Source organism: Salvelinus sp. IW2-2015, unplaced genomic scaffold (genome assembly GCF_002910315.2).
Source record: "Salvelinus sp. IW2-2015 unplaced genomic scaffold, ASM291031v2 Un_scaffold2018, whole genome shotgun sequence".
Lineage (NCBI taxonomy): Eukaryota > Metazoa > Chordata > Actinopteri > Salmoniformes > Salmonidae > Salvelinus > Salvelinus sp. IW2-2015.
Window position 1 is genome coordinate 21,913 of NW_019943366.1, and position 25,323 is coordinate 47,235.

A 25,323-nucleotide genomic window follows, 5' to 3' on the forward strand; every position below is an offset into this window, starting at 1 on the left:
TAAGAGCTATGAGGTAGTGTTTGATATCACTCAACAATTTAAGCCCAACCCCACAGTCAAAAACAGTACAAGGATGACAATTCCATTTTTTTATTCAAATGCTGAAAGCACAAATTGCATGATAAGTGACAATTGACTTTCAATTATATATCTTTTCTACATCAGCTGTTGTCAAAAAGCCTTCTCCTTTGGTAGGAGGGTGTCCAACGACACATATCGCCAATGAAATTCCTTGGTTGTCGTCTTGCCAGTTTCGGGGAATCAAAGCCAAGACAAATTGGTCATACAGCAAAGTCTTCCAATCAACTTAATGCTTACGCTAAGCATTTCATGTCACAACTGAAGCCCTTGAATCTCCCATCTATTTCAAGATCCTCCAAGTCCTAAATAGACAGAAATGTTACAACCACATAGCATGATTAGAAACTTACAAACAAATTGCAGTGTCAGTGCATTTAAATAGCTTAATGGTAATCAGAGACCGTCAACTAGTAGTCAAAGACAAAGCATGGCACCAACACAGCAAGGAAACCACCACCTTCTGTACTGACCTGTCAACGTATACAAGTAATCCTGGTGTCCGCAGTCTGGGAAGGGCAAAGCAGCAAAACATCAAGAAATGAAAAAGCAGCAATTACTCTTTCCATTACAAAGTACATATGAAATCATCTAATTAAATTTGATTTATCAGCTACTCTGGGAAACCAACCAATATCCTCTTATCAGTGCAAGTGATCATGTAGTGAATGTTGTCATTATGACAGAGTCAATACTTCACTTGATATTTGTGTCTCAGTGCGCTGCGAGAAAGCATCAGTTTAATTCAGGAACCGAATTCGCAATCATCATAGACGCTACAGGCATTATCCCATAACACAAAAATGTGAATGTCACAAAATGTCAATTACTTACATTTGTTCCAAAGATGGTGACACCCTCAAACACCTTGTGGCCTGACTGCAGAGAAATCATGATTACACATTGAAACGTGGACAAGTACACAGGACCACTGTATAATATCCACTGTCTCAGATGGTAATGTGAGTTATCATAGTAGTTACTCAAACAATGTATGTTAAGCAGCATCACCGACAGCTGTAGTAAGTTCTATATTAACATAGCTAGGTCAACATCATGGTATAAGTACACATGTCAAGTGAAATCCTTGGACTGGATAATGATCAGTCATTAGATGGTACTAATGGATCAAAATAAGTGACTTCACAACTCACCTTGCCACAATGGCAGCAAGTAGACAAATTCAATGGCCCATGCCTTCGAGCAGCAAAACCTGGGGAAGTAACACAGCAAGACGTAAGCTTTTTACTACAACCTGAGGTTCAAATGATTCAACMAGGTTGCTTTCATGTCTCAGATGGTAGTGCATGTAAAGTATTCTCATGGTCGTTAAACTCAAATACATTACTGTGGTAAACATCACTGACAAGCAAAAATATGTACTTGGATAAATACATTAAGTTACGGTTTAGAGATTCCTCTAGGACTGAGATGCAGGGGTGGGTACAATTTGTGTTACGTTCCAAAAAACGCATACAGAAGTAGCATTTGCAATTCACCTAGCTAACTAGCTGCCGAATAGGTATCAACTCACCACGTAGTTTATTCTTAATAGGACAGACATTTCTGGGAATAAACGTGGCGAGTGAAAAACGTAACAGAATTCCCCACTCCCTACCCGGTATCTTATTCTACCACTATACGTCGTATGCGTTGCGTTCGTTGTCAACCTTGTTATTTGCGACGTTTTTGGAACATTCACCAAATTATACAGACCCAGATGCAGTGCCTTAAACCGCTGCGCCACTCGGAAGTCATCAGTACTGTACCGACAAAATGACATGGTTAACTAAATGTTTGCTGGGCAAGCTTGGAACATCGTGCTGCACATTTACACTTCAGTCCCCAAGTCCAGAACAGACTAGGGGAGGCGCGCAGTACTACAAGGAACTCTATTCCACATCAAGTAACTGATGCAAGCAGTACAATTAAACAAATACGACAGGGGACTGAAGCAACAGGAACAGATACGTTRTGCATACACATGGATTTTGTATTGTAAATAYGTGGTAGTGGCCTGAGGGCACACTTGTGAAATCTGAATCTAGTGTTAAGTTTTTAAAATTGTATAACTGCCGTAATTTTGCTTGACGCCAGGAAGGGGAGCCATAATGTAGAGTTCGACATTAATTGCCGAGTAAAACATACATTTTACGGGCGGTACGCATACAACAGTGGATCTTACTTCAATTACTGAATTATTTGTCAAACTCCAGGTGCCACAAACTCACCATCAAATGATAGACTACTTCAGACGCCCGTCCACTTTCCTGAGAAAACCAAACGTTGCATTAGTTAATTTATCTTAACTCAATAGGTAACATTAGTCAATGATACATAATTGAGTGAAGTGTCTCAGTGCACTGTGAAAGAACATCACTGTAAATCAGAGACTCTAGTCTAGTAAATCATCATAAACACTCCAAACTCCAGGCACGTGTCATTATTAGGGTCATCTTTGCATGTCTTTCGTGCATGCGCACATGGTGTTGCTGCTAGCTAGCTAAAGAAGGTAGATACCYAGTTAAAGTTACCTTGCAAATTTCTGGTGACTTGGGCAACCTCAGCCACACTCGCCGTCCTTATAACAAGCATAGCCAACCCATTYGGGTTGTATTTTTCTTAACATAAATGTAACGCGTGTCTTCATCTTTTTCTCATTTGCCTACACCACTCATTCAAGCGTCTTGACTGGAAAGAGGACGTATGAACCGGGTGCGTTCTATTTATACGGCTGGGTCCTTACAGTTTTACGGCTAGCACATATACTGCCTGTTTTTATATTTTCATTCATACATAWCCCATAATGATGTTTAGATAGAATATTGTAATGTCTATATTTCCACGTTTGTTTTCAGGTAAATATTTACAAGGTGATAAACTGGAAAATATAGAACATTTCTGAGATTTTTAAACCTCCGACAAATACTTATTATGCGCACTAGGTGGCGTATTTCCCACTAAATATCCATGACAGGTCTACAAACCACACCCTCTGGCGCGCCCACTTTTATAGATATACTGACAAAATACACTTCTCTCCGCCATGACATTATTTTTTTATTTTATTTCACCTTTTATTTAACCAGGTAGGCTAGTTGAGAACAAGTTCTCATTTGCAACTGCGACCTGGCCAAGAAAAAGCAAAGCAGTTCGACACAAACAACAACACAGAATTACACATGGAATAAACAAACATGCAATCAATAATACAGAAGAAAAATCTATATACAGTATGTGCAAATGAGGTAGGATAAGAGAGGTACGGCAATAAACAGGCCATGGTGGCGAAGTAATTACAATATAGCAATTAAACACTGGAATGGTAGAATGTGCAGAAGATGAATGTTCAAGTAGAGATACTGGGGTGCAAAGGAGCAAGATAAATAAATAAATACAGTATGGGGATGAGGAAGATTGGATGGGATATTTACAGATGAGCTATGTACAGGTGCAGTGATCTGTGAGCTGCTCTGACAGCTGGTGCTTAAAGCTAGTGAGGGAGGTAAGAGTCTCCAGCTTTAGTGATTTTTGCAGTTCGTTCCAGTCATTGGAACTGGAAGGATAGGCGGCCAAAGGAAGAATTGGCTTTGGTGACCAGTGAGATATACCTGCTGGAGCGCATGCTACAGGTGGGTGCTGCTATGGTGACCAGTGAGCTGAGATAAGGCGGGGCTTTACCTAGCAAAGACTTGTATATGACCTGGAGCCAGTGGGTTTGGCGACGAGTATGAAGCGAGGGCCATCCAACGAGAGCATACAGGTCGCAGTGGTGTGTAGTATATGGAGCTTTGGGGACAAAACAGATGGCACTGTGATAGACTGCATCCAATGGAAGTCAATGGAAGTCAATGGAAGTCGTTGTCCACAAAGCGGCACTAGCTTCCATCTATTCTTTGGATTGGTGGATACATTATTGCAGTGGCGATGTCATTCATTGCACTATAACGGTGACAAACGGTGCCCACAAACGGTTAGTGCCTACATAAAGCTGTCCCAACAGCAGAGTCCCAACCACAGTACCAGCGGTCTAAGGCACTGCATTTCAGTGCTAGAGGCGTCACTACAGACCCTGGTTCGATTCAAGGCTGTATCATAACTGGCCGTGATTGGGAGTCCCATAGGGCGGCTTACAATTGGCCCAGCGTCGTCTGGGTTAGGGTTTGGCCGGGGTAGGCAGTCATTGTAAAATAAGGATTTGTTCTYAACTGACTTGCCTAGTTAAATAACGGAAAACAAAAACATGTATAAATATAGCTGACTTGCTTAAACAAATGTGGTTGGTTTCTACTGACAATTGAGATGTAAAAATTATGGCATAAGGGGACGACAAGCGGATAAGAGATMATCCGTAATTTCGACATGAATGAGCGAGCTAGGACGGACGTAGTCAATAYAACTATTTGTTCAGCACTTTTGAAATGTACAGCGACAGAATTCAGAACATGGGCCGTTCTTACAGTGTTCTCCCTGTACACCAAGTCAGAACCATAGGATAAATAAAGAGGGCGTATAAGCAGACAATGAAAGCTCTTATAATATTCGATGATTACATTTCTCTAAAACAGGTTATAGGCTACATGTGCACCACAAGTCAGAAGAATAGGCAAAATTAAGAGGTGAAAATAGACCAAATTATTAAGGTGAGGCACAAGGGCTACTAACAGCTTACCACACAACATACACTTAGTATTACTTTCTTAGCTACAGTATACATATCTCCCTGGAATATTACATTATTTATTTAGCAGCATACAAGACATTTTTGGATTCACCGTGTCATCAAAGTCTGTAATTCTCTGGATTGATGGTGCTTTCAAGACAACTGGGAACTAAAAAAAATGGAATCATGATGTCATCAGTGATCTTCATATAGTAGCTCTAGAAAGAGGAGGCAGGTAGCMTAGTGGTTAGAGTGTTGGGCCAGTAACCGAAAGGTTGCTAGCTCGAATTCCTAAGGTATAAATCTGTCGTTCTGCCCCTGAACAAGGCAGTTAACCCACTGTTCCTAGGCCGTCATTGTGAATAAGAATTGTCTTAAAACTCTCTGGGATARGCGTCCTGCTAGTGAGACAACTTCCGGTGAAAGTGGAGGTCKCGCAATTCAAATAAATAATCATAAWAATKATGGATATTAAACATTTAGGTACAYAYWWRKGTCTTATATCGGTTGAAAGCTTAAATTCTTGTTAATCTAACTGCACTGWCCGATTTACAGTAGCTATTACAGCAAAAGCATGCCATGCGATTGTTTGAGGACGGCGCTCCACATCAAAATATTTTTACACCGGCACAGGTTTCATTGAGCTAGGCTGAAACACCTGCATTTTGGAGCTGCCTTACTCAAGAAAACAAAAAAGAAACCATGTTTGTATGTGGCTTTATTAACTCAATGATATATATATMTTTTATATTGTTTGCAAACTGATATGSGACACCTATTAATGCCAAAATAACATGCAAAACAGGAAAGCCTCCCCCCCAAAATATATWGATTTTTTGTTATTTTATTTTTTGCAAAAAATGTGGGTCTTAAAACATGCCCTGCCCCGAATGACGTGTCGCCACTGCATTATTGTAATCCTTTTCTGAATATTCGATGAGGGTTATTGACGTCAACCGCCTGTATTCAACTAGCCTCATGTCATGAATATACATAGCCATCTCGAGACAACTCTGATATTAAGTGTTTTTTCGCAAATTTGCTGGGATGTCACGTGTCCTACTTACATCAGTACACTCGTAACAACTTACGCATTACGAAATTTATATTCGATCAAATAAACCTCAAGTAGCAAATAAGCCATTATTTTTTTGGTTTACCAAATTCGACACTCATTGACCGACATACAACAACTCCATGCTTGGAGKGCTTAACAACGAAAAACCGCCACCCGCTGGAGGGAGACTGATTTTCCTCGGAGTTGTGCTTCTCTCTTCCTTTTCCTCTCTAATACCTTTTTTTATTTRTATTTTATTTTTTWAATAWTTTTTTCCCCCTCTCTAATACCTCAGTGCACTGAGTTTTTTCGTTTTTTATTCATTTCCCGCAACCAGTAGTGGGCRGCAATACACCATTTCCGGTGTTGTCCGCGGTAAAACACCACCACCGAAGAAGATTATTAAGGTCAGATTGATTCAAGAAGTGAAGATGCCGACTGCCTACGAGAGGTTCAATTTGTAAGTATTGTGCTTCACTTTTAAATGTAATTAAACGACACCGATCAAGTATACTCAATATCAGGTTCACGGTTTCACCCAAAGAGACGTACAGTGGACATGTGTCAAAATCTTGTCATGAATTTCAAAATTCGGGTTGACATCAGCTAGTTAGCTTGATTGCCTGCTGAATGCTAGCTAAGCTAACAATCAATGGCAATCCAGTCTAGAACTCGCTTAACTACCTAGTTAACAAGCGAACTATCTATTTGTCTAGATTAATGGCAACGACGAAGTGCCATTAATGTTGTATAAGCAGTTGCCTGTCAGTTTAGTAGTCAGCTATTTAGCTTGTGTAGTTGCAAAAAAAAAGAACATAATTGTCTTATTGTTTGCTAGTAGACAGTCATATGGATAAGCAGCAGGGGATAACACTGACCACAGAGACCTGGCCTTTCTACCACAGAGACCTGGCCTTTCTACCACAGAGACCTGGCCTTTCTACCACAGAGACCTGGCCTTTCTACCACAGAGACCTGGCCTTTCTATATATACAATACATGGAGTAGCCTACAGGGTGGGCAATCAGACCAATGGTATATCAGTCCAAGTTTTGCAAAAAAAAAAAAAGTGTGCTGTCTTTGTAGTGGGTGTGACACTTTGCAGGACATATTGGGCAACATTGGGGTGGGGATCTGAATAGCTGACTGAGTGGCTCAAAACGACAAGTAAATGGGCCAAGCCAATAGTAGATGTATTAACACAACAATAGTGCTCATGAAGTATTGATGCTGTATCCGAGTTGSCACCGATACCTATTCTCAACGAGCTATCTGCCAATACAATGGCCGTGAAACAGGTTCTAACCTACTTTAGGTTGTTAAATTCAGTTACAACTTCATGTCAAGTCATGCAAGCAGCCARTATGGAGTGGTTGTAATGCCAGCAGTATATCTGGTTGTCTCRGGCTTTCCTGTGGCATGAGAATGTGTTGAAATGCCCCTAACAATAAGGCTTTTGTCTGGCAGCCACTTCTCCTCAGTCCTCACTTATAGCTCAGGGTAGTGCATGATGGCACTCCATTCTACAGACTTTATTGTYACCCAGAAATGATGTTTTTCTGGTGCTGGATTTTCAAGCTCTGAGAAAGCCTGCTTGCAGGTTAAGTTGTTCAGCCCGTTTATGCTGTTATAGGAAATCAATCATAGCCAGAGACAGAGAAACTCCTTTGTTACACAGTACATTGTTCTTTGCTGTTCCTTTTAGGCCTCAATGTTCTTTGTTTGCACAGGCGTGGATGAGCTTTTGTAGGCTAGGCTTTGTGTCATACAAGGCCTAGGCTAAGACACGTGTTGCAATCTTTCTTTCAGTCTCTTGCTGAATGCACCATTTTAGGCCTAATCATTGAAGAGATTCATGCAGTACAATACTCACTGACAGGCAGTGGTGTAGAAGAGAGTTGCCTTAATGCAGACAGACAGTTGCAATGCTCAGTCCTCTTGAGCRAACCTGTTTAAACATCTGACGGTGCAGATCTGTTGTGATATTAAGCTTCCATCATTACATGCCATGCTCTCTAAGCTCAGCAAGAAATGGGACAAGCAGTGCAACATGTAACTATGGAGACAGAAACCACCAAGTTGCTTATTCTGGTATTTCCTTTGTCTGACGTCACCACTGGCAAGCTAAACATAAACAGTCGCTGTGTAGCTATTGTTCTTCCGGGTTAGAGTTTGGTGCTGGACAGTGCTTCTTCAGACTGTAGTGTTAATCAGTTGGCATTATCTACGTTTGTCTGCCTGTCTACAATCCTGAGGTTTATTACATCTCTGTAATGTGCTGCATCTCAGGTGGCAGATAACCTTTCTGTACATTGCAATCTTTATTGCTCTTCATGTCACTGGACGTTCTCTGTAACATGCTCCGGGGTGAAGTATTCCCTAGGTACTTCACCCTAGTCCGCTACATACTTGAACCTCATTATTTCCCTTCCCACAGGCACACTAGCCCAGAGAAGTTCTACATTGAGGCCTGTGATGATGGGGTGGATGCAGTCCTGGCCATCGACAGGGTGTCCAATGAGATGACCCTGACTGGTAAAACTTAGTGCACACCATAGCAAAAACGCTTTGCAACAGAAAACAAAAAACAAGTATTTCTTATTGGTTGAATTCAGGTAGGTTCCTCCCTGTTTTGGCTTCCGTTTTGGATTCTAGTGAATACGACACTGGGGGCTTCAATGGGAAGATTGTCAACACAAAACAGAAATASGCTGCCATTGATTGGCGTGAGTCAACAGAGTTCAGGGTGAAAACCATTAGAATTCCTGTCAGTTGATATGGACATGAAGATGCTCTGAGTTGCTATGCAAATAGTGGACCCCTGCTCATGGTTCTAACCATGCCATGACCCTTTTAATGGCTCCTTCTCATACTCTACGAGTGCCTTGCTGCAGAGAGGGTTTTTCTCGGTATCTAATGGAGATCTTGAAGTGAGGATATTATGAATAGTGGCCGTGGCCAATGGCGCTGTTTCTGACCGACGTTTTATAGACCCTCCTCTGGGCCACAGAGACATTTAGCTGTTTTTTATAGCTAGTTTCCTGCAGTTCTACTACGCATGTTGCCGTGGCTTACACTGTGTTCTTATGCTATCTGAGTGACTCAAACATTTATTACGAAATCAATTCCATTACCTTTTCAGAAATGTGGATTCTCCCTGTCTGGTTTTTATTTTGGTGATTGTTAGATCTCAACGATTATATTTCAAGATGTATTGCTCCATTATCTTTTCTACGTACGTTACACTATATCTGGTTTGAGTTGTTTTATGTTTTTATACTKAAAATGTTTTACCATCTCAAACTAAACGATTAAGGTGAAACACTGATTTTAGTCTTGTTTCTTTAGGGAAGAAGGATGTTCCGCCGTCAGCCAACACCAGGCCCATTTGTGGCATCATGGGGACCGTCCGCCTGGTGGCAGGTAGTTCCACAGCCTGACTGGGCTGGTCCTGTATATGTTGTCACACAAGATGTAGGCCTACCACTTGGTGCGCCCCAACAMTATCTCCTTCATTCTGAAGTGTGTACTCGTTCACTACTTCCCACAAATCTAAAAACATTGGATTGGTGGCGGCGTGGCCTAGCCGGATAGCAGGAGTTTCCACCATATTCCTTAGAGCAGTAATTTACTTTCAAATGAGTTGGAAGTGAACAAGTGAACAAGTGCACACTTTGGAAGAACGGAGAGATCATTTGGACGTAACTTCCGTCTTGTCCTCTGAGATGTACCTCTGTAACGCGTCACTGTTTAGATATGGGGCTGACCAGTCTGCCATGTTAACCCATGGATTTCACCTCTCACAGGGATGTACCTGATTGTCATCACCAAGAAGAGGAACGTGGGCAGCCTCTTGGGTCACGCTGTGTGGAAGGCAGTGGATTTTGACGTCATTTCCTACAAAAAGACTGTGCTTCACCTCACTGAGAACCAGGTGACAAACACGCTCTGGCACTTTTTTGGGGGATTTTTTTTTTTTTTTTTACCATGTCATTCAAATTGGTTTCATTTTAGATTATAATTAGAAACAGAGGGAGAGACAGGCACGTGAGAGAACAGTAGGAAGGGTGGTTGTGTTTATTAAACCCCAGTCTCTGGTGGTAAATAGCGTATGTGTGACTAGCCAGGGTTGTTACCACTTCCTATTCCAATATGCAGCACTGTCAGCTGATTCTGGTTCAGCCTCTTTCTAGAGACTGTATGTGTGGCTAGCCAGGGTTGTTACCACTTCCTATTCCAATATGCAGCACTGTCAGCTGATTCTGGTTCAGCCTCTTTCTAGAGACTGTATGTGTGGCTAGCCAGGGTTGTTACCACTTCCTATTCCAATATGCAGCACTGTCAGCTGATTCTGGTTCAGCCTCTTTCTAGAGACTGTATGTGTATTCATTGATAGTTGTTGCATGTCATCACTCCATCGGTACACAGGGAGAATTTGGTTAGAATTTAGTGTTTGCCAAGCAGTAGGGAAAGCACACTCCCATGGAAACAGTCCACAGCTCTGAGGAAATAGCCTATATACAGTGTCTTTGAACTAGAGGGGACCTAGCTACAGTAGCGTTAGGACGGCTAACAGACGGTAGCTTTTGAACTAGATCGGACCTCCTGTTTCAACAACATGCTCCTCTGCCTTTTATTCCCTACTGTTGGAATCACACAATGACAAAGTTAGTATGTAATTTCAGTGACGCAGGCCGTGTACATTATTCATCAAGGCTGGCTATTCCTGTAGTGCTAATTGAAAGAGGAGTCTTGGCTTGAGACTGTAAGGTTACGTCCCAAATKGTGTCCTTTTCCCTATRCTACTTTTGWTGGGACTCTAGTGCACTACAAMGGGAATAGGGTGCCATTTGGGACTTAAGTCATTGTAACTGCCACCGAGGAGTTTAGAGACCACAGTCAGAACAACGCTGGCTAACGGCATGGCAGACTAAGTTTACACTGAATTGCCTTTATTATGGAAAATGGAAGTTGCCACTGTTAAAAAAAATATATTTTTTATTTTTGGCCCATACACGACCACTCTTCAGAGGACAGAAATCAACTTTATTTTTATTTTGTTGTTACATGTAAACTAGACAGATTTGACATGCACTACATGTATGTGGACACCTGCTCGTCGAACATCTTCATTCCAAAATCATGGACATTAATATGGAGTTGGTTTCCCCCCCCTCCCCCTTTGCTGCTATAACAGCCTCCACTCTTCTGGGAAGGCTTTCCACTAGATGTTGGAACATTGATGCAGGGACTTGCTTCCATTCAGCCACGAGCATTAGTGAGGTCGGGCACTGTTGGGCGATTAGGCCTGGCTAGCAGTCGGCGTTCCAATTCATCCCAAAGGTGTTCGATGGAGTTGAGGTCAGGGCTCTGTGCATGCCAGTCAAGTTCTTCCATACCGCTCTGTAGCCATTTCTGTAATGACCTCGCTTTGTGCACAGGGGCATTGTCATGCTGAAACAGGAATGAGCCTTCCCCAAACTGTTGACACAAAKTTGGAAGGACAGAATCATCTAGAATGTCATTGTATGCTGTAGATTTCCCTTCACTGGAACTAAGGGGCCCGAACCATGAAAAACAGCCCCAGATCATTATTCCTCATCCACCAAACTTTACCGTTGGCACTATGCATTGCACATGGTGATCTTAGACATGTATCCGGCTGCTCGGCCATGGAAACCCATTTCGTGAAGCTCCAGAAGAACAGTTCTTGTGCTGAYGTTGAGTTTGGAACTCGGTACTGAGTGTTGCAACAGAGGATAGACAATTTTTACGCGCTTCAGCACTCGGCGGGGCCGATCTGAGAGCTTGTGTGGCCTACCACTTCGTGGCTGAGACGTTGTTGCTCCTAGACGTTTCCACTTTACAATAACAGCACTTACAGTTGACCGGGGCAGCTCTAGCAGGGCAGGAATTTGTCGAACTGACTTGTTGGAAAGGTGGCATCCTATGATGGTGCCACGTTGAAATTCACTGAGCTCTTCAATACGGGCCCAGCCTACTGCCAATGCYTGTTTTGTTCTATTTTTATACACCTGTCAGCAACGGGTGTGTCCACATACTACTGTACATGGGTGTCACACGGTTTACTTGATGTGCAAAGAAAGACTTATCTTATTAGAATGGTCAGTGAAAGTTAAGTTTAGACCTAAATGCTTCAAGCGTTTAATACTTTTCTTATTTCCATGAGTGCCGTAGTGGAAACTGGGGCTGGAGATTAGAGGTGTTARGAAACATGTATGATTYCAAATGCCACCCTATTCCCTATGCAGTGCACTACTTTTGACCAGAGCACCCGGGGCGTGGGGAGAGAAGACAGACTGCACTCACTGGCAAAAACAGGATATTAAGTGCTGACATAATTCAGGGAAGCAGCTGCAGCCTTGTAGTGGGTGAGGAGGTATAGGACGAATCTCATTTGTAACTCCTTGCATCCTCTCTCCTTGCATCCTCTCTCCTTGCCTCCTCTTCGGAACGCATTGGAGAAGACCTGAGGAGGAACCTTGGACCTTCTCCAATACTGTTGAGAAGGACACAAGCAGATAGGATGTGAGGGATCGCGAAAAGACACTTCGGGAGAAATCCTTGTGGGCGTAGCCGTAGAGTCATTCATGTCCGTCCTCTCTCGCTCTCCCCCTCTCTCCCTGGGCTAACTGGCTTAGCATCCAGAATACAGATCCTATTAGACATGAGGAGGGAGGGGCCTTAATGCCTGGGGTTGCTCGGTCGCTGAAGTAAGACACCTGCACCATATAGGGAATAGGGTGCTGCCATTTAGGATGCAGAGATCATTAGAGGTTATGCATCCTAACCTCCACGTGCAGTAAAGCCCTGTGAGGGAGGTGAAGTGGACAAGGTTTAGATGGAAAACTATCGACGGAGGGTAATTGTAATACGTAAATGATGTCAGCCATGAAATAACAAGGCCCCATTAAAAAAAATATATATTATTATATTTATTTTTATTTATTTTTTGAAACCACGAGTCAATTGAGGCTGTGATACTGCTAATACTGTCAATCTGATTCAGATGTATTTAATTTGTTTATTGGTCACCTGGTAAGATCTATTTCCATGTTTCTAAAGCATGCTGTTTAATTTCATATGAAAACATCCCTGGCTTAACAGCCTCTCTTCTCACATTTCACACATACAACTCCTACAAACTGCACTGTCAGGGGTTGTGCCCAGCCAGCTAATCTATTTTCTCCCCTCTCTCCCTCTCTCCAGACGCAAGACAACAAGACATTCCTGTCCATGATTAACAACGTGCTGACWACAGATGGATTCTACTTCTGCACTGACTATGACCTGACCCACACCCTCCAGAGACTGGCCAACGTCAGCCACGACTTCCAGGAGATGAGCCTGCTGGAGAGGGTAAGAGAGAGAGAGAGGGAGGGAGGGGGAGGACTATTGTTTCTCTGGAACAAAGACCCTGTCCAGAAACAACCCTAGACCTCTAGGCTCTTTTGTAGACCTGGAAAGGTTGGATATGAGCAGTATGGCAAACTATCTACCTCTATCAGAGGGCAGACACTAGTTTTTTTTGTGTGTGACATTGCGTCCAGCTGTTTTTACACGACACAAGATGGTTAAATGGAAATGCATCCTAGCAGGAAATTGTCGCATCCTATTTTATATGCAAAAAATGTTTTATAAATCACAGGACATGTTAACAGAACACAGCTAGAGGCTGCACTCTTCACTATATATATATATATATATATACAGAACACAGCTAGAGGCTGCACTCTTCACTATATATATATATATATATATATATATACAGAACACAGCTAGAGGCTGCACTCTTCACTATATATATATATATATATATATATATACAGAACACAGCTAGAGGCTGCACTCTTCACTATATATATAGTGCCATACTTTGACACATGTCCCATAGGGAGACAGTATGGGGGCAGACGGGGAACGGTATGGGGGTGGAGTGGTACAGATAGTGACTCCTGTTCCATGTCTAAACTAGGGGAACACGTTCTTCTCACCATCAAACCAGTTGAACAAGATTTCATTGGAGAAGAAAGTGAAAATCCTGTACACAATGTACACATTCTGCACACGAGAGTAATGCCTCAGCTGAGACTGAGGGGGGGGGGGTTGAAAAGGGCAATCTGTGTGTCCACTCAGATTGACAAGGTGACTAGTGTGGTTTACATGCATGGCAGGAGCCCAAACACCACAGTTAATCTGGCAGTCACACTCCTCCAATATGGATGAGCCATGGACATCGTCTAATGGGATAATACCACAGATAGATGAGAGACCACTTCCTGTGGAATATCTATTATAGACTAAATATCTTTTGATAATACTCTCTGACCTCAGCCTTCGTGGTTGACTAGCTTGGTACGCAGTAGGAGAACTCTGGCCGTGCCCAAAAAACGACTCTTATGCTCCTAAAATAAGCACTTCATCTAGATTTGAAAGAATCGGTTAGTTATAAGCCATAGGGTGGTAGCTTCACCTTGCCCTCGTCTAATCAAAGTAGTGGTGGAAGCTTTTAGGAGAATTGTGCACTAATACATTGGAGAAAGCATGTATGCCCTCCCACATGTCTCGGGGTTTAGCCTGCAAAAGCCAGCATGTATAGAATGCAATAATTAACTAATATTTGCCATATTCTAACGATTCTCTTGTGCCAACGTATCGCCGCGGTCTGTGCCAACGTATCGCCGCGGTCTGTGCCAACGTATCGCCGCGGTCTGTGCCAACGTATCGCCGCGGTCTGTGCCAACGTATCGCCGCGGTCTGTGCCAATAGTGTGGGGGATAAGTTTCCATCATTTGTCATCATAAGGAAAGTTAGACAAAATAAAAAATATCCACCCGTCAAACAAATGTTGTACGATCTTTATAAAATGTTTACTATCTGCCATTTCCATTACACACGCTCGGTCAATGGAAACCTGGCCATTGTCTGCTCAAACTGATTGAGTGGAAATAATTTACAGCAGGTTGGACAGATTCAAGGAATTGATTGACACTGACTGGTTGGGTCTCCTGTTTTCTAGGCAGATCAGAGGTTCGTGTGGAATGGAAGCCTCCTGAGAGAGTTCCTCACCCAGCCGGAGGTGAGTGATCTGAAGAGGACATCACAACATCTCCACCTGTGTTGCATTATAATACATTACACATGTCTTCATTCGTTGTTTTCTTATTCTGATGTACCAGAGATAATAGTATTAGAATATGATCACATCAACCTTACCCCTCTGAAATGATCTGTTTTAACAATAACTCACTATAGATGACCAGTCTTTATTCTTCTTTCTAATGTATCCAGTGACAAAGTATAAAATAAAATAAATATTATCTTTGTTTCCCTTTTCAGCTCCACAAGTTTGCGATCCCTGTAGTCCATGGATGTATCCTTTTCACGGTCTTGTTTCGCTCCCACTGATCTTTCTTGTGGTAATAATCAGTGGAACCACATCAGAACATAAGAGTTTGAATGGGTCTCTGAGTGTTCCTAAGAACCAATTTCAACTCAGTGGAACTTAAATCATTCCCTCAGGGGCACTTTAGAAAGCCATTGCAAGGTCACAAATAATAGCATCCTCCACTTAGCGTTACAAAGTACAATGGCGTCCTCCACTTAGCGTTACAAAGTACAATGGCGTCCTCCACTTAGCGTACCAAGTACAATGGCGTCCTCCACTTAGCGTACAAAGGCATCGGCCATTTGGCTTAAGTCCCAAATGGCACCCTATTCCCTATATAGGGCACTTCTTTTGGCCTGGTCAGTAGTGGTGCACTATAATAGGGAATAGGGTGCCAATTTGGCCTGATGTAGCAGTGTATTCTGCGAGGTCCTTGACCCTGATCCAGTCATTGTGATGAAGCCGTGCCGTGTCAACGGGAAGATCTTTGAATGGATCCTCATATCCAGGAGGAGCTGCTTCAGGGCTGGGGTCAGGTACTACGTCAGAGGTAAGACACAGGTCACGTCCCGATTGGCACCCTGTTCCCTATGTAGYGCACTACTTTTGACCAGGGTCCATAGGGCTCTGGTCAAAAGTAGTGCACTATATAGGGAATAGCGTGCCAATTGGGATGGAGCCATGGTATTGAGCAGCACTACTGGCATGTTGAATAGGTAATAATCATTCATTATTTGTTTTTTTCTCAGGTATCGATTCTGAGGGCCACGCTGCTAACTTTGTGGAGACTGAGCAAATAGTCCTGTACAATGGAGGGAGGGCTTCATTCGTACAGGTGAGTAGTTGTGGTGCTCGCAGCGATGGCAGCGTGGGCAGTAGCAGCGCCGGCAACCGGCTGGCAAAATTGAAAGACCGCCACAACCCTACTCTGAACCAATACAGAGTGATAAGAGCTTTTCAAAAAATTTAAAATAATATATATTTTTACATTTTTATTAAATATGTTTTCCGTCCACAGACACGAGGCTCCATGCCCTTCTTCTGGTCTCAGAGGCCCAACCTGAAATAYAAGCCCAAACCACTGATCAGCAAGAACACCAAYCACGTAAGGGCTTTCATATCTTCTGGTAGTTTCCCTCTATCTTTTGCACAACCCACTCTGTGGATCTCTTGTCGACCAAATCCTGAAATAACTAATTCTCCACCAACTGTCTTCCTAGATGGACGGCTTCCAGAGGCATTTTGACTCCCAGGTCCTCATCTATGGAAAGCAGACCATTCTGAACCTGGTAGGACCCACATTTTTTTGAAGCCTCACGATGGCTAAAACATATCCCTGTCACAGCATTGTGAGAGAGAAGCATTAGAAAGATATATATATATATATATATATACTGAACAAAAATATAAACCCAACATGCAACAGTTTCAAAGATTTTACTGAATTACAGTTCATATAAGGAAATTGGTCAATTGAAATAAATTCATTAGTCCTTAATCTATGGATTTCACAGATATGCGCAGATACCTTATATTTTTTAAATTAAAAGTAGGGACGTGGTTCAGAAACCAGTCAGTATCTGGTGTAAGCACCATTTGCCTCATGCAGCGCGACATCTCCTTCCTTCGCATAGAGTTGATCAGGCTGTTGATTATGGCCTGTGGAATGTGGTCCCACTCTTCAATGGCGGTGCGAAGTTGCTGSATATTGGCGGGAACTGGAACACGCTGTCGATCCATAGCATCCCAAACATGCTCAATGGGTGAGATGTCTGGTGAGTACGCAGGCCATGGAAGAACTGGGACATTTTTAGCTTAAAGGAATTGTGTAYAGATCCTTGCGACATGGGGCYRTGYACTATCAKGCKGAAACATGAKGTGATGACGGCAGATGAATATCACGACAATGGGCCTCAGGATCTCGTCACGGTATCTCTGTGCATTCAAATTGCCATCGATAAAATGCAATTGTGTTCGTTGTCTGTAACTTGTGCCTGCCCATACCATAACCCCACTGTCAGCATGGGGCACTCTGTTCACAACGTTGACATCAGCAAACCGTTCGTCCACACGACGCCATACATGCTGTCTGCCATCTGCCCGGTACAGTTGAAACCAGGATTCATCCTTGAAGAGCACACTTCTCCAGCGTGCCAGTGGAAATCAAAGATGAGCATTTGCCTGCTGAAATCGGTTACAACACCGAACTCCAGTCAGATCAAGACCCCGGTGAGGTTGACGAGCAGATCAGCTTCCCTGAGATGGTTTCTGACAGTTTGAGCAGAAATACTTCGGTTGTGCAAATCCACAGTTTCATCAGTTGTCCGGGTGGCTCGTCTCAGACAATCCCTCAGGTGAAGAATCTGGATGTGGAGGTCCTGAGCTGGCAGGCGGTTGTGAGGCTGGTTGGACATAATGCCAAATTGTCTACAACAACATTGAGACGGCTTATGGTAGAGAAATGAACAYTCAATTATTTGGAAACAGCTCTGGTGGACATCCCTGCAGTCAGCATGCCGATTGCGCACTCAACTTGAGACATCTGTTGTGTTGTGACACAACGGCACGTTTTAGTAGCCTTRTATTGYCCCCCAGCACAAGGTGCACCTGTGTAATGATCATGCTGTTTAATCAGCTTCTTGATATGCCACATCTGTCAGGTGGATGGATTATCTTGGCAAAGGAGAAATGCTCACTAACAGGGATGTAAACCAATTTGTAAACATTTTGAGRGAAATAAGCTTTTTTTWGCATATGGAACATTTCTGGGATCTTTTATTTCAGCTCATGAAACATGGGACAAACAATTAACATGTTGCATATTTTAAAGTTGTTTTTTTGTTCGGTATAAGATGGTGTTTTTTTCCCCTTCTTCCTCCAGATCAACCAGAAGGGTTCAGAGAAGCCACTGGAGCAAGCCTTTGCCAAGATGGTGACTGGCATGGAGAGCGGCATGATCAAGTAAGAACCAAACACCGCTCTCCTGAACACCCTCTCACCCTCTCACCCATCGTCTTATCATTTCTATGATTTTTATACATTTTTTCTTTTTAGATGAGTGGATTCATTGATGGGTGGGTCTAACACATCCACTCGTTGTTTCYTATGACTGCAGGTACRTAGCATTTGACTTCCACAAGGAGTGCAGTGGGATGAGATGGGATCGGCTGAATATCCTGGTGGACAATGTGGCTGAGACACAAGATGAATACAGGTATTACTCTCCATATTGACTATAGCTGCTAGTCTACACCCACAACCATACAAGACTCGGGTTAATGTGCTTTAGCAAGACGATAGGCATATGAACACAGAAGAGAGGCTAATTGTCTTCTCCTCTACCCTTTATCTCTGGTCTGTCTTCAGGGTACAATGCCWGTGATTACATTACAGTCAGTGAAATTCCTCTGGGCATATGAGTTTTCACAGGTTGCATCCCAAGTGGCAGCCTTTTCCCTTCCATTGGGGTTCAAGTAGATGGTGCACTATATAGGGAATAGGGTGCCATTTGGGACTCATCTAAGCCTTTGGTCTCCTGATGACCCTCTGTGTCTCCCTGCAGAGGGAGCGGTATGTGGTGTTCCAACATTAGTGCTGTTACTGGCTCTGTGGATATGTTGTTCTCTGCTGACTCCTCTGTCTCTCTGCAGCTACTTCATGGTAGACACGGAGGGGAAGGTGGTGTCCCCAACAGAAGGGGATGTTCCGCAGTAACTGCATGGACTGTCTGGACCGCACCAACGTCATTCAGGAGCATGCTGGCCGCGCCGTTCCATACAGTCCCAGCTACAGGTAGGAAGTCCTCCCTGAGGGACCCGCCGTTCCATACAGTCCCAGCTACAGGTAGGAAGTACTCCTGAGCTGGCCCGCCGTTCCATACAGTCCCAGCTACAGTAGGAAGTACTCCTGAGCTGGCCGCGCCTTCCATACAGTCCCAGCTACAGGTAGGAAGTACTCCAGAGCTGGCCCGCCGTTCCATACAGTCCCAAGCTACAGGTAGGAAGTCTCCTGAGCTGGCCCGCCATTCCATATAGTCCCAGCTACAGGTAGGAAGTACTCCTGAGCTGGCCCGCCGTTCCATACAGTCCCAGCTACAGGTAGGAAGTCCTCCTGAGCTGGCCGCGCATTCATACAGTCCCAGCTACAGGTAGGAAGTCCTCCAGAGCTGGCCCGCCGTTCCATACAGTCCCAGCTACAGGTAAGGAAGTCCTCCTGAGCGGACCCGCCGTTCCATACAGTCCCAGCTACAGGTAGAAGTCCTCCTGAGCTGGCCCGCCATTCCATATAGTCCCAGCTACAGGTAGGAAGTCCTCCCGAGCTGGCCCGCCATTTCATATAGTCCAGCTACAGGTAGGAAGTCCTCCCGAGCTGGCCCGCCATTTCATATAGTCCCAGCTACAGTAGGAAGTCCTCCTGAGCTGGCCCGCCATTTCAATACAGTCTCAGCTACAGGTAGGAAGTCCTCCCGAGCGGACCCGCCATTTCATACAGTCCCAGCTACAGGTAGGAAGTCCTCCTGAGCTGGCCCGCCATTCCATACAGTCCCAGCTACAGTAGGAGCTAGGAGGGTTGGCAGTCGTTATACTTTGAAACCCCCTTGTTTCACACACTGGCCGTGTTATCCTTCTGACCGTTAGATGAGAGGGTTAGAGATGAGGCAGAGGGTTGAACAAACACAACCAGTGGCTACTGCTGTTTCCCACAGTATTATTGCCAGTTTATTTTAGAGAACAAGCTGAATGACTGAGGCCTGTCCACAGTTCCCTAACCTATCACCTTCTAAATGGACTTATGTGTGCTTGTTTGGTGGTTGTCCACAGAGGATGGGTGTCCTGCATGTGGCCCAGCGGATTGAGGAACAGGCCGATTTTGAGAAGATCTATAAGAACGGTAAGTTGGGCACGCCCCTCTACAACCTATGAATGGCAGCTGCTTTAGGCCTTTTCACACTGCATCCTCTTAGCCCAGGACTTCTCCTAACCCTTAGTTAAAATTAGCCCTGGGCTAAGGAGGCTGTCAGCCCTGGGCTAAGGAGGCTGTCAGCCCTGGGCTAAGGAGGCTGTCAGCCCTGGGCTAAGTGTCGTGTGTGTGTTTGTGAACGCAGCTTTTGAGTGTCATGAGGCGGCAGATAGCCTAGTGGTTAGAGCGTTGGACTAGTAACCGAAAGGTTGCAAGATCGAATCCCTGAGCTGACAAGGTACAAATCTGTCGCTCTGCCCCTGAACAAGGCAGTTAACCCACTGTTCCTAGGCCGTCATTGTAAATAAGAATTTGTTCCTAACTGACTTGCCGAGTTAAATAAATAAAATATGAAGTTGATCTGTGTGGTCCCTCTCACACTATTCTCGGGTGACCACATGTCCCGAATTGTGTGGGACAGTCCCACATTTTGTCCCTTTGTCCTGCAACCAACTAATAATGTCCCTAATTTAGGGACAAAATTAAACTTTTTTTTCTTTTCTCTTGTCCCGCAGTTTGGGTATTTCTCTGCTCGCTAATAATGTCTGTCCGTGTTATTTATATTTTTGTTTCTCTGCGCTAGCTTGGGCTGACAATGCCAACGCATGCGCCAAGCAGTATGCCGGTACGGGAGCCCTGAAGACTGACTTYACAAGGTATTGAACGTCCGTGTGCTGCTGACCTACATATCTAAAGGCATTATGCTTGTGATGTTGAAGGTCAACCAACAGTCAACCAACAGTTGACCTTCAATTTGAGGTCTCTTGTGCTTAATTTATATGTGGACTTTCTAGGTACTAGCTGGTTGGTGTGTACAAGTAGATCGTGTGCCTTTTGGCCATGAGATGTAGTGTGTTGATGGTTATTTCTCCTACACCAGATTGATGCCATTCAATTAGTATTGCTATGTGGACATAATGGCTGTCTCTGTCTCTGTCTTTCTGGTTATTTGTGACGTGTGTCACTCGTCCTTGTTGTGRAGAGTTTGATATGTGTTGACGGTGTCTGTTATTGATGGTTGTTATTTCCATCATCAGGACAGGGAAGAGGACCCAGATGGGTCTGGTGATGGACGGAGTGAACTCTGCCATCCGTTACTACAAGAATAACTTCTCTGACGGCTTCAGACAAGTACGTYTGGTTTTAAAGGTCTAGAAAWAAATGACATGAATTCATTTAGTGAACTACATAAGGTAGTCGGTAATAAATTATTATATCAGATATCTACTGTATAGTTGAGAAGTTATTCTATAGACCAATATTGCTTTTCTCATTTATTTTGCTTTGTAAGTTGTCAGCCCTTTGTTGCTCAAAGGGTATGTGTGTTTCTTGTCTCCAGGATTCCATTGATTTGTTCCTTGGAAACTATGCTGTTGATGAAACGGACAGCCCCACTCCACTCCGCATCCAGAAGGACTGGAAGTTCCTCACGGTCAGTTGCATCCCCATTTACTGCTGAGAGATGGAGACCGGTATATCATAGGAGTCAGGAGTGGGGAGATGCCTTTTTGGGATGTCCAGACTGATCAGTCATGTTTTGTCATTCACTTTACACGACTACATCTCTGGTCCTCTCCCATTTTAATATGGAGTTCTGCTCCCCCCCCCCCAAACTATGAGTAATGTATTTTTGTTGTCTTTGTCTTGCAGCTGCCCATCATCATGGTGGTCGCATTCTCCATGTGTATCATCTGTCTCCTCATGGCTGGTAAGAAAACCACTGTTAATCTGACAAGTCAATTTCTGCCTTTTAACTCTAGACCTACTAACCCAAGCCTGTGCCCAGGGGCACAAGGGCATGCTAGCTTGTTCTGGTTATGTCCATAAAATGTGTTGATCACAATCATCTGGTCACAAAAATCGCTGTTTCTCTCTGTATATCTTTGTACTTTATTGGTTGTTCTCATGTCCCCCTCTTTCCCAGGTGACACATGGACTGAGACCCTGGCCTATTTGTTGTTCTGGGGCACTGCTGCTGCCGTCACCGCTGCCGTCATAGTCTTCAACGGCCGTGACTTTGTGGACGCCCCCAAACTGGTGCAGAAAGAGAAGATGGACTGAACCTGTGTGTATGTGGAAAGCAGCCCGGCCCAGCATACTCCTATACCTCTTCATTCAACTCTTCTTCCTCTTCTTCCTCCCGGCTGCTCGAGGCTCGGACTCTGTACATAACTGCTCTCCACGCTGTCGTCCTAGGGGGGGGGGGCGTCCCAAATGGCACCCTATTCCCTATATAGTGCACTTTAATGGGGTRCCATTTGGGAGGTAGCCTTATAGTTTCTATTGGGGTTTCTACCCGAACCCTGAACTCTTGTTTATCAGGCAGCAAACCCACTGAAGCTGGGCTGAACTGTAGTCTCCTATCAGACTCTCACACCTCCTTCGCTTTCCAGGCCATCATCCTATTCCACATTCCTTAGATCATGGTGTATATTTACCTTGTGTTTCATTTATTTTGTTGTCTGGTGTTGGAGAGGGTTGGTGGTTGGCGTAGTCGGCCAAACCGTGGTGACGGTTTAACCAACTTAAGGCACACAGGGTTATTACAGAGGTCTCAGAACCTGTCATTCTTCAGTGAATTGCAGTAGAATTCTTCATTTTCCATGTAGCCAACTTAAAAACAAGAGAATATTCATGTTATACATTAATGAATGGTTTCTTTAGTTTAACTTTTCTGTAATTTTAAAATGCAATTATGTATTTTAAACTATAGGAATCCACAGTTGGCAATTTCACAGGCACTAGAATGACTGGGGTACATTGTTCAGAAAGATAACCATGTTTTGGTTGTCCTATTGAACGTAATAAGCCTTACTAAACTAATTTAAAGAAGAGCTATACAACTAAACTAGCTAGTTATCCTAGAGAAGAATGACGTGGTGGGGGGGAGAATGTCTTCCTACTATGAACATAATCATGTATAATATTTATGATTCTATTTTTAAGTAAGGGTTTTGTGCTTGTCTTACCATCTTATTTTTGCACAYTGGGTGAACATCTAAGAAGTTGCACATTAGTATTTGATCTGAGAGGTGTGAAATCTTTCAATGTTCATTCATTGTTGGYTATAGCGGTCACTATACCAGTGTTCTCCAACCCTGTTCCTGGAGAGCTACCGTCCTGTAGGTTCATTCCAACCGTTACCCAGCGCACCTGATTMTAATAATTAGCTGGTTGGTCAGCTGAATCGGGTTATTTACAACTAGGGTTGGAGCGAAAACCTGCAGAAGGGTAGCTCTCCAGGAACAGGGTTGGAGAGCCTTGCGCTACACCGTAGTTGTCATGTGGTGGCCATTTTCCAGCTGTTTTATAATAACCTTGTCAACTAGAACACACTGACAAGACGTCTCACACTATTTTRGAAGTGTTATGGTCTTGCTGAGGGTTTCCCCTGGCTCTACTAAACCCTCAGTGGATTGAGTTTAACCCTCCTGGTCTAGATCAGTGTTTTCCAAACCTGGTCCTCCAGGACCCCCAACAGTAAACACTATTATTGTAACCCTTTACAAGCACACCTGATTCAACTAATCATCAAGCCCATCAATGAGTTGAACGAGGTGTGTTTGTAGCCCTCGACAATGAAACTGTACTGTTGGAGGACCAGGGTTGGAAAACACWGATTTTTAGATACTGCCTTTACAAGGTTGTCCCTCAATGGATGAGGGGGTGGACTTAAGAGAATCATTCCTTGTTCTCATGAATATGTTTGCGTATGATTAATGGTTTTCGGGGTGTTTCCAGATGTACTGTATTCATTAGAGATTGTATTGTAGACTGTTTATGTTGCTATGCCTTTCTGTGCCTGCTTTCCAGCTCGGATTTTGATCTTGCATTCATAATACAGAAGTAGTTGTCATGGTGGTAATATTCTAGAACATAATTGCAATTCCATTRCTCCTTTAGAATGTGTTATAGGAATCTGCCAGTGATTTACTACAAGCAGTTTTAGAGCTTTAGCTAAATTAGAATCATGTTGATATGCTAGAACTGTTTTATTCAAGCTGGGCAGTGGTAACCACAGAGGGGAGGACWAACTTGAGCTTGTCTACTGTGCTACCGCTATCTGTGTTTCCATGAACATATCCTTGTAATTATATATACTGTATATTTTACATTAAGATTGTATGCTGAGCACTTAGTTGCAGATACTATACAAAATGTAAAGATCAAGCAGTGATTCATTTTTTGTGTGTTTTTTTTGGGATGAGACTTTAGAAGAAATGTTTCCTGGTCTTTCGTGTGAGTCAACAAGAGCGTTTTGAAGGCATATAATTTGCCTGGTGAATATTTCTCTTTTATATGGGGATTGGGTACTAKCTTGGGCTTATGTTTGAATGTCTTTATTTTGGAATATGGTTGTTGTATTCATGATTTAGTAGTGGATAATATTTTTTTCCCTCTTCATCACCATTCCTTGGTTGTTATTCAAAACCCTGAACATTMATTTCCTATGACCATAATACATTTTAACTGGACTGATGTAGCCTGGTCCCAGATCTGTTTGTGCTATAATGCCAATCCTTGTCATGGAGTTTGCATGATAGCACAGACTGGAACCCAGGCTAGCTTTGAAGATTCTGGCTAGTAAATCAACTGAGGTCAGTTGTACACATACCTAAATATGGTCAATCCTCATGACTTTTTTTTTCAATTTGCAAATGTAAGTGGCAGGCTGTTACTATGAAACTAGTTATTTATCGTGACATTGGTTTGCTAGAAAGACCATATTCCCAGTTGGTGCAGTGTAACTTCAGAAAATGACATCCTTCAAAAATTGTTACTGAGTGGTTCAGGGAATTGACAGGATCAGTAGCTTGCTACAGTTTAAAAACWTGACATCACATGGTTATACTTCTTCAATCTGATTGGCTATAACCTAAACAAAGTTTGATATTTAACTCGCAATGTAATTTAGAGGGTAGTTGCAGATGTCCTATTTCATAATGGTCATTTTCCTGAATAGGCTATCCTATCCTCTTGTCCGAGAGCTAGGCGATGACCTTGCTGTGAATGCAATTATGTAAACTGTCAAATGACACATTATTCCCCACTTTGTAATTCCATGTGAGGTTTATGGATGATTTATCAATAAACAACTATTTAAAATATATATGTTTTGTGTGTTATTTATTTACATTTTTGTGCGTGCGGTATGAT

At 43.3% G+C, this 25,323-nt stretch overlaps 1 protein-coding gene, 1 long non-coding RNA gene and 1 other non-coding gene across 3 annotated transcripts; 1 reads left to right on the forward strand and 2 right to left on the reverse strand.

Moving 5' to 3' along the window:
• Positions 1-74: 74 nt before the first annotated feature.
• LOC112072741 (uncharacterized) lies at positions 75-2,777 on the reverse strand. The gene is made up of 5 exons (XR_011476324.1): positions 2,613-2,777; positions 2,310-2,348; positions 1,233-1,291; positions 552-957; positions 75-383 (listed from the first exon to the last, which is right to left on the reverse strand). It is a non-coding gene; the product is annotated as an uncharacterized lncRNA (long non-coding RNA).
• Positions 1,366-1,448, reverse strand: LOC112072745 (small nucleolar RNA Z195/SNORD33/SNORD32 family). Its single transcript, XR_002894379.1, has one exon. It is a non-coding gene; the product is annotated as a small nucleolar RNA Z195/SNORD33/SNORD32 family (small nucleolar RNA).
• Positions 2,778-6,150: 3,373 nt separating the features above from the next.
• LOC112072742 (phosphatidylinositol-3-phosphatase SAC1-A-like) lies at positions 6,151-25,274 on the forward strand. The gene is given in 22 exon segments (XM_024140130.2): positions 6,151-6,258; positions 8,236-8,333; positions 9,147-9,221; positions 9,605-9,732; positions 13,029-13,178; positions 14,839-14,898; positions 15,159-15,192; positions 15,656-15,757; positions 15,957-16,042; positions 16,226-16,312; positions 16,428-16,496; positions 18,089-18,168; positions 18,323-18,421; positions 18,858-18,894; positions 18,896-18,964; positions 19,272-19,304; positions 20,028-20,097; positions 20,750-20,822; positions 21,204-21,297; positions 21,506-21,598; positions 21,817-21,874; positions 22,091-25,274. Coding segments are annotated over 22 exon segments (1,761 nt in total). The 5' UTR covers positions 6,151-6,229; the 3' UTR covers positions 22,228-25,274.
• The last annotated feature ends 49 nt before the right edge of the window (positions 25,275-25,323 follow it).